At 32.5% G+C, this 10,070-nt stretch overlaps 1 protein-coding gene across 1 annotated transcript; it reads left to right on the forward strand.

Moving 5' to 3' along the window:
* Window positions 1-355: 355 nt before the first annotated feature.
* Window positions 356-7,562, forward strand: LOC145066412 (DEA(D/H)-box RNA helicase family protein). The gene is made up of 20 exons (XM_079013649.1): window positions 356-531; window positions 1,309-1,655; window positions 1,733-1,921; window positions 2,005-2,073; window positions 2,150-2,256; window positions 2,424-2,505; window positions 2,596-2,769; window positions 2,837-2,985; window positions 3,170-3,265; window positions 3,769-3,871; window positions 3,958-4,020; window positions 4,130-4,191; window positions 4,543-4,639; window positions 4,721-4,839; window positions 4,928-4,970; window positions 5,401-5,502; window positions 5,582-5,671; window positions 5,779-5,853; window positions 6,392-6,687; window positions 7,338-7,562. Exons 2-20 carry the CDS (start codon window positions 1,335-1,337, stop codon window positions 7,351-7,353), a joined length of 2,253 nt encoding a protein of 750 aa, XP_078869775.1. The 5' UTR covers window positions 356-531; window positions 1,309-1,334; the 3' UTR covers window positions 7,354-7,562.
* The last annotated feature ends 2,508 nt before the right edge of the window (window positions 7,563-10,070 follow it).

Below are 10,070 nucleotides of genomic sequence, written 5' to 3' on the forward strand. Positions count from 1 at the left end.
GTTTTTAGATACTGATATTTTTGAACACCCATTTTACATATATAAACATACAAAAATCATTAAGTAAAATAAAATCTAGATTAAAACCATAAAAATCTTTATTTATTTATTTATTTTAATTGCAATGTATTATTTGAAAAAGAAAGGTGGAAAGCTTAAAAAACAAGTTTATTGAATTATTACAGGTTTGACGTGTATAAGCCAAAAAAAAAAAATGTTTGAATAATTTTTTTTAGAAACACCTTATAAGTTATAACCGTGGGAACCTCCAATAATTCAATTATTTTATTGATAAGCAACACACCCTTGCTTACAATTACAAGAACTGCTTGTTGCTGCATTCAAAGAAATTGACGGATATACCCTTAACCTAAAATATACATCGACGCACAAAACATACGCCTCCATATTGCTGTTCTGTCGAGTTGCCTCCTCAAGCCGTTCCCTGTGAAGCCACCGCCGTTAGCCAGCTCCTCCCCACCGGTCGGAGATCGTCACAGCCCACAGCAACCCCGGTTTTCGACCCCACAGGTTTGTTCCTGCTTCTGCGTTCTTTCTTCCTTCTTTTCCCTTCGTTTTCTGGTTCGATTTTATTTGTGCAAATTGTGTGGCTGTCGATTTTATTGGAACTCAAAAAACTGTGGATTTTTTTGGGGCTGGTGTCGATTTCATTGGATTTTCGTCCTTCGCCTTCCATTGTAGCTTTCCAGATTTCATTACTTCTTTCCCAGTTGAAATAGTTTCCTTAATTTGAATTGTGATTGTGAATAAAGAATGTGAACGATTGCTTTGTGTGTTCATGGAATATTATGCTTTCTGTGCTGATGTCGATTTCATTGTGCTGCTGTCTGAGTTTTTTGTGCTGCCATCGAGTTTACTCTGTTGCTGTTGAGTTTTTTGTGCTTTGTGTGTTCATGGAATATTCTGCTTTACTGTGCTGCTGAGTTTTTTGTGCTGACATGAGAACTGATTTGTGCTACTAATGGTTATTAGAAGTAAATTAGGGATAATAAGAAAAATAATCCATAATATAAAAGGAAGCCCTTTTTGGTAATTTTACACATATAAGCAGTTTCTTTTGCCAAACACTAAAAATGACATATCAGCTTATAGCATCTTGAAAGTAACTTTCCCTTGTTTCCTTGAAAATCATATATTTATAATTGGCTGGAATGAAATTATAGTGTTTAATCTTTCTGCTATCTATCTGAATAAAACAGAATTGATGTTAGTTTCATTGATTGTACATAGTTGTAATGTAATTTGGGATCATGCTATACTATATTGACATTAGAATTCAAATTCCAGGTTTCGGCTCTCAATACAGCCTAACAATGGTGGATTCAGATTTTGCATTTGAACCTCCAAGCGATGAGGAATATGACTATGAAGATCTCAACAGTGATGAAGAGAAGGATGATGAAAACAGTGATGTAGAAGAAAAAGGAAAAAATCATAACAAAAAAACACAATCTCCATGGGACTTTTCTTCATACACTGAATCAGTTGCAGAGGAACATGCCCGAAGAAGCACAACCTCCATTGATGATAAAATCTCAAAGTTCATCCAGCAGCAACGTAATCCTTCAGATTCAATACCAGAAGAAGAAGAGATGGATGAAGATGACCCTACTGATTCTGAACCAGATCGTCAGGTAAGTTGTCTAATTATTTCTATTTAGAGTGTTGAAAGAGCCAATTTTTAACCAAATCACTACACTACACTTTTTAGGAAGATTTTAAACCTGAAGAAGAAGATGAGATTCCCACCACAGCAAGTGGTGGTGGAGATAACAAACAGTTCTTTGCAAAAGCAGATGGTGTTTCTTTTCATGCGAATTCATTCATGGATCTTCATCTTTCAAGGCCATTGCTCAGAGCTTGTGAAGCTTTGGGGTACAACAAGCCAACACCTATTCAGGTTATAATCATTTTACTTTAACCTTTTCATTTTTCTTCTTTCATATTCTCTAAACGTGTTTGAGGTTTGAATTATATTTATAGGCAGCTTGTATACCATTGGCATTAACTGGACGTGACATATGTGGTAGTGCAATTACTGGATCTGGGAAGGTAAATCTTTCATCATTTTTAAAACTTTAGAATATTTTATAATATTCTTAAAGATTTTTGGGTTAAATTTTTGCAGACAGCTGCTTTTGCATTGCCAACATTAGAGAGATTGTTGTTTCGTCCAAAACATAGGCCTGCAATAAGAGTTCTCATTCTCACTCCTACAAGAGAGTTAGCAGTTCAGTAAGTCTTAAATCTAAAATCTTTTTTTTGTCTATGTTAATTTATTGTTTGCAATATATAGGGTTAATATCATAAACCCCAATATCTAATGTAACTAGTGTCTAAGATAGTTTTTGACTAAAGTGATGTAACCTTTCCTTTTTGATTTTTGTGTTTTGATTATATAGGATTCATAGCATGATTGGAAAACTTGCACAGTTTATTCCAGATATCAGATGTTGCCTTGTTCTTGGTGGGCTTTCAACAAAGGTGTGCAATTTCGATCCATTTCATTTTTTTTTTCTTAAAATGATTTTTATTTATTTTTTGTTAAAATGATTTTAAATATACATATGTCAGGCTCAAGAAGCAGCATTGAGATCCCTACCAGATATAGTGGTGGCTACCCCTGGACGAATGATAGATCATTTACGCAATTCAATGTCTGTAGATTTGGATGATCTTGCAGTTCTAATTCTTGATGAAGCAGACCGTCTTCTTGAGCTTGGATTTGATGCTGAGATTCGTGAACTGGTAATCTTAAATTCTTGAATTTAATGTTATAAAGTTTCTCATTTTTTTTTTTTTTTTTTTTTTTCAGGTGAGAGTTTGTCCTAAACGTAGACAAACAATGCTGTTTTCAGCTACTATGACTGAGCAAGTTGATGAGCTTATCAAACTTTTGTTGAACAAACCCTTGAGACTCTCAGCTGACCCCACCACAAAACGTCCAGCTACTTTGACTGAAGAGTAAGTGCAACAATCTTCACTTCCTTCATAATTCTTAACAACCATAATACCAAAAAGACCATTCTATCCCTAATGCCAAAAAAGATAACAAAATAACTCTATCTAGTAAAGCAAATCAAATGAAAGCACTCTAGTTTTTATAACAAAGATTTTAAAGAAGATTTTTTGAGTTTGTTATTTACAGGGTTGTAAGGATACGGAGGATGAGGGAAGGAAATCAAGAAGCTGTTCTTCTTGCATTGTGTTCCAAGACATTTACATCCAAAGTCATCATATTCAGGTAACAATGGGTTAAATTCAAGATATAAGTAGTATTATATTTTTTTTGGTTTGCTTTCTTTAGCATCATACTTTCATTTCTATGTTTTACAACTTTCTACTTTGAAAAATGGAAACACCTTATATTTTATGTTTTTTTCAGGATTAAACTTCAACTTTATTTTTTCATAAAAAAGACCTTGTATTTTTTCATTTTTTCCGATCTGGCCCTTTTAGTAAAAAAAATTGTAAAATGTGAGGGTTTTTTCCGAGAAAAACTAAAAAAGTTGAGGGTTCATTTGGAAGTGTTTAGAAGGTTGAGGGTTTTTTTTTTTCGGGGAAAAAATACAAAGTTGAGGGCTTTTTCGGAAAAAATGAAACTGGGGGTTTAATCCGGAAAAACACAAAATATAAGGTCTTTTTTGAAAAATCTTACATTTAGCCTTTTTTCCTATTTTGTTGTTTATGAAAGTAAATCTTTTGGGCATGATTCTTTATACTAATATTTAGTTTTCCCAATGATAGTGGAACAAAACAAGCTGCACATAGGTTGAAGATTTTATTTGGTTTAGCTGGCTTTAAAGCTGCTGAGCTTCATGGAAATCTCACTCAGGCACAACGTCTAGATGTAAGTTCACCCTTTTAAATAAATAAAAAAAGAAAAATAATTCATGCAGCTTGTATTTGGTGTAAATTACCTTGTTGCCCCTACAGGCTTTGGAACTTTTTAGAAGGCAAGAAGTGGATTTCTTGATAGCAACTAACGTTGCTGCTCGTGTAAGTTTCCACTTTTTTTTTAAAAATAAAAAATTAGTTTGAATTTGTTGGGTTATATATGTGTGACATAAAGGAGTTAAAGTTTTAAATCTTTTTAATGGTTTTACAGGGGCTTGATATTATTGGAGTCAAAACAGTTATTAACTATGAGTGCCCACGTGATCTTACTAGGCAAGCTCTTCTCTTCTCTCTTTTTTTTTTTTTTTAAAACTTCATGGCTTAATGACATACATTTGAAGGACTATAAAAGCACAACAAAATTACTTTTCATTTATGACAAAAGTTAAAAAGGTTAAAAAACCGGACCATATTCGTATAAACAAACAAACCCCAGGGGTAAAAATGTAATTTACGGTAAATAAACTAAACAAGTTTGATTATATATATATATATATATATATATATATATATATATATATATATATATATATATACACACACAATAAACAAGAAACTACTAAATACAAATAGAAATTTAAAAAGTTTATTCAATTATTTATGTTTATGTTTGTATATATATAGCTATGTTCATCGAGTGGGTAGAACAGCTAGAGCTGGGAGAGAAGGGTATGCTGTTACTTTTGTCACGGATAATGACCGATCTCTCCTCAAAGCCATTGTGAGTACACTTGTACTTGTAACATAAAAAAAAGACCAAATTACCCTCAACAAATGTGACTTTACTTGTTCTATGACACAGGTGAAAAGAGCTGGATCAAAGCTGAAGAGTCGTATTGTTGCAGAGCAATCGATAAATAAATGGTGTGAAATGATTGAGAAAATGGAGGATCAAGTAGCTTCAATTCTTAGAGAGGAGAGGTTTATATCATCTTTCAATTTAATTTATTTATTTTTATTATTTCTATTTTTGTTAATATAATTAATTATCAATGTGTTAATTGTCCAGGGAAGAAATGGCACTAAGAAAGGCTGAAATGGAAGCAGACAAGGTATTGACATGAACTCAATTTCATTAATCTTTTTTTAATTCTATTAATTTAATTATTTAAAATTTTCATTCACAAAACTATTTAAACACTGTTTTTAGGTAAAAAAAATTTTGAACAGAAGATTTTGATACAAGTACTAAAATAATAAAGTAAAATTTTTATGATAAAAAAGTTGAAATAATTGCTACAATTGAGTATTTTTGTAAAAGTAAAATGTCATAGCAAAAAAAAAAAAAATAGACATACAAATGCTACATTTGAGTAGATTTTTAAAATACAATGCCTTAATAAATAAAATGAAAATACAATTGAGGGATGTTTGGAATTGAATTCCATGGCCATTTGCAACCACACACCTGAATGCAGTTGGATTCCGATTCCAGACCAAAGAATTTTATTTTATTGTAATTTTTGTATTTGTGATTTGCAGGCAGAGAATTTGATTACACACAGGGATGAAATATTTTCTAGGCCAAAGAGGACTTGGTTTGTTACAGAAAAAGAGAAAAAACTTGTTGCTAATGCCGGAAAGGTAATATTTAATATTTCCGTTTATATTTAATTTTTCCATAAAATAATAGTCAAATTTAATCTTGTATTTTGGACTTCAGGAAAAAGAAAAAGGTTCTAAAAAGAAGGTCATGAGTGCTGAAGAAGCTGAAGAGCGTAAGCAGAAAGCAAAGAAAAAGCGCGACTATGAGGTTCTTATTTAATTATTTTTCTCCTTTCGATTTTTTTAATATGAAAAAAATATATCTGGAGAAATTGAATTATTATACTGACAATTTCTAACCACTTTTGTTGGCAGAAAAATCTTCCTAGAAAGAAAAGAAGGAAGCTTGAAGCATCTAGAGAGATGCTGGAGGATGAAGCTGAAAATGGGGTATGTGATTGATGGAATTGAAGAAAGAATGGAATGTATAATTCCATTCCACTAATTTTCAATGAAACATATCCCTTTAGTAATTTCATAATTTTAATTAAATTATTATTTTCTTCTCTAAAGAAAAATAAGTAATTTATATTTTTGGGTTACAATCTCACAAAAAACCTTATATTTTGTGTTTTTTTTTCCGGATTAATTTGGAAAAAAATACAAAGTTGAGGGCTTTTTCAGAAAAAAATAAATTTGAGGTTTAATCCGAAAAAAACACAAAATGTAAGGGTTTTTTTTTTTTTTTTTTTTTTTTTTTTTTGAGATTAACCCTATATTTTTATTTAGATTCTAACTAGCTTTTGCTATGTTCAATATTTTTTTTTGTAAATAATAAATTCCATGGAATCGGTGGAGTTGGAATGCTTGATTCCATTCCATGGGGGTGTTTGGTTGCCAAATGGACAAACTACAATTCTTTCATTCTTCCAAAAAGACCAAAATACCCTCTTGTGAGAATTTACTAACAAGACCTTATAATTTACAGGGAAATGCTAGAAACAACAACAAAGAGAAACCTGGAATTTCTCTTGTTGATTTGGCTTATAGACGTGCAAAAGCAGCTAAAGGTGCTAAAAAGGCAGCTGATAATGGGAAAGTTGTCAGAACAAATAAAAAACCAAATAACAAGTCTAAGCCTTCTTCTTCTTCTACACATTTAAATAAATCAAGACCTGAAGAAATGAAGGAACTTTTCCAAAGTGAAATGAGTGAAAAGAAGCAAAAAAGAAGCGCTCATGGAGGCGGGGGGAAAAAGTCATCATCATTTAAGAGCAAGTCAAGGTACTACTTCCCACTTTCTATTTTTTATAACAAGGGCATTTTCGTCTTTTTGATATTGGTTGGGACTCTTTTACTGTGTTTTGTAGTAGTAGCAGTAGTACAGAAAATAAAGATTTTCAAAAGAGCTAGATTAACTTTAATATCATTAGATAAGAGTACTTTACTTTTTGGTCCCCAGAGTATAGCTGAATTTTCAACTTCGGTCTTGTTTTTGTGAAAAGACTTTTTTTGGGACCAAAGTTGCAAATATTTGCTCTACTCAGGGACCAAAAATTTTACAAGAACCCAAAAAGTACCAAAATTATAAGAGAACTATCATAAGCTAAACTCAGGGAGTAAAATTGTAATTTACTCTATTATAAAAAATGCAAGGACAAATTCTACTATGAATTTAAGCTCCAAAAGAACTATTAGCAAATCGTTTAAGGTGCTTATAGGCTTATAGTATTGTAGTTCACGCAACAAAATGATTTTATAATATTGTAAGACTAATATTAATATGTCAAGAATTATGTTACTAACTGGGTGTTTGGATATATTACTTTTTAGCTTATTAGCTTATTGCAGTGGGAATAAACAGTTTTTACAAAAGTGTTTTTTTTTTTTAATTTATTTATTATTAGTAATGTTATAAAAATGTTGTGGTATAGGTACAAGAGGAGGTGATGTAGACGAGGAGCTCATTTTGTTACAAGTTTTTGGTTTTAATTTATTAAAAGTTGGATCGAAAGCTGGTGATACAATGTATTTGGGATATTTATGGATGAGCAAGAGTCCATGTTTTTGTAGGGTAGAAAAGGGAGAGATTATTAAAAAAAGTTGGATTTTGTACCTTATGGACATTTGTTATGGGAATGAATTAAACTCTCAAGTCATCTTATCTTTGTAGCCTCTCAAAATCAGTTTTATATAATTTTGTAATCAAATTTATTTCCATTCGATACTGTCATAGCTACGAGGCTTGTCTCTCAAGTCTAAACGTCCCTAAAAACCCCCCCTAGGTCATAAATGCATATACACACAAAATTCGGTAGCAGTAGAAAACATATGTTTGTATATATAGAATTATAAATTATTAGGGTAGTTACTAAAATAAGCACATTTTTATAGATTTATATATACTTATATTTTAGATTCTACCGGTTTGTGTGCTCTATTTTTAAAGTTTTTTTTTTCTTCAACGATTTTGACGAAAGTACATGTGGATTTGTATTTGGAAGAAATTAGGGTGAACCAAGTTAGTTAAAATCTAAATGAATGTTTTTCGAAATGAAAACTTGCTGTTCGAAGAATATTTATGAAATCAGATGTTTTTTTTTTTTTTTCTTTTTTTTTAGAATAGGTATTCGTACATATTCATTACATACAAATTGTGTTTGGGTTTTTAGATATGTTTAATATATTGCTAGAAATGTCTGGAATAAAAACCCAATCTAAAATCCGAAGAACATTTAAAAAATGGGTAATTATTTTGGTATTCAATATTTGTTTGGTAGTTAGGTATGATGCAAACAAACCAAAGAGATGAGATTTGCATACGACGACTTCACATGGATGTTGCTTAGAAAAGTAGGTTATAAAGATGAAAAGATAATAACTATATTACATTACAGAATGGTTGAAATAAAAAATGTTTCCGGTAACCAATCTACAATATTTATATCTATTATATCTTACCATGTAACTTTTTATTTGCAAGTAGAAGCACCGGTTCACAAAACAACTAAAACATCAACCACCAAAAGACACGTCTAATTTCATCCTTGAAAATGCTATTACTTTAGATTAGTTAGTGTGTTGTCCGATGTGTGGAACTTAAAAGGCAAAAAAACTTCAACCGTAACAATTATATTTTGCATTAAAATTAGTTTTTAAGACTATTCAAAAAAGATTTTGTTGTTAAAAATTTTGTTTTTGTTTTCTTTTATAACAATCACCAGAATTTGCTTTGTCTCCATCATAGCCAACGTTAGAAGTTGAAGTAGTACATGAGGAGGTCAAACAACAAAGTTTTGTTCACAACACTACAGTGGACTTAATTTCGTAGTTTAGATGTGTAAGAGAGAGTTTGCCTATGTAGCCCAATGGTACATCGGTTTGTCATTGTATTTATTGACGATATTTTGGTCTATTCTAAGACCAAGGAGCAGCATGATGATCATTTGCGAAAGCACCTGGAGACTCTGAGGAGGGAGAGACTTTATGCAAAATTCTCCAAGTGTGAGTTCTGGTTGCATGAGGTGCAGTTTTTGGGCCCATGGGATATTGGTCAACCCGGCCAAGATCAAGGCCGTGATGCAGTGGGAGGTTTCGAGGTCTCCATCTGAGATTCAGAGTTTCCTTGGATTAGCAGGATATTACTAGAGGTTCATCGAGAACTTCTCCAAGATCGCAGTTTCGTTGACCAAACTGACGAAGAAGACTATCACTTTCTGTTGGGGGCCTGAGTAGTAAGCGTCATTTGAGACTTTGGGGCAGAAGTTGTGCGAGGCTCCGATTTTGGCCCTATCTGAGGGCATGTAGGATTTTGTGGTTTATTGTGATGCTTCAATCACAAGGTTGGGTGCAATGCTTATGCAGAGGGGCCATATGATTGCTTATGCTTCAAGGCAGTTGAAGCCTTATGAGACGAATTATCCTACTCATGATTTGGAGCTAGGGGCTGTGTTTTTTGCCCTCCAGATTTGACGTCATTATTTGTATGGGGTTCGTTGTATCATTTACATGGACCACAAGTGTTTGAGATATCTGATGGATCAGCCGAATCTGAACATGAGGCAACACCCGTGGCTCGACATGGTGAAAGATTATGATTGTGATATCCTTTATCACACTGGAAAGGCCAATGTGGTGACTGATGCTCTTAGCCGTAAAATGACTACTACTTTTATCCGAGATTTGTGTATGAGGATGACAATGATTACTCTATTGCTAGAGCATATTTGTGAGGCTCAGGTCGAGGCCTTGAAGGAGGAGTACACAAATTTTTTTGATGAAGGAGGCTCACAAGTCGAGGTTTTCCATCCATACAGGAGCGACAAAGATGTATAAAGATCTTTGACTTGATTATTGGTGACCCTGCATGAAGCGGAATGTGGTTTGGTATGTAGATCATCCTAATGGTTCCTCTGCAAAAGTAAATCAAATTGGTAATATGCATCTGTCTGAGTCTGTAACCTTATTTGGTGTTTTTGTTGCTCCAGATTTCAATGTGAATTTGTTATCTGTTCATAAGTTGTGTAAGGATAATAGTTGTAAAATTGTTTTTGATGAATCTAGTTGTGTTGTTCTGGATTAATAGTCCAAGGTGACTGTGGGGGAATGGTAATGAATCTGGGGGTCTTTATTACCTTGATAGCTCATGTGCTTCAGGTAAAGGTTTT

The sequence above is a fragment of the Lactuca serriola genome, chromosome 8 (genome assembly GCF_051521515.1).
Source record: "Lactuca serriola cultivar US96UC23 chromosome 8, Lser_US96UC23_V15, whole genome shotgun sequence".
Lineage (NCBI taxonomy): Eukaryota > Viridiplantae > Streptophyta > Magnoliopsida > Asterales > Asteraceae > Lactuca > Lactuca serriola.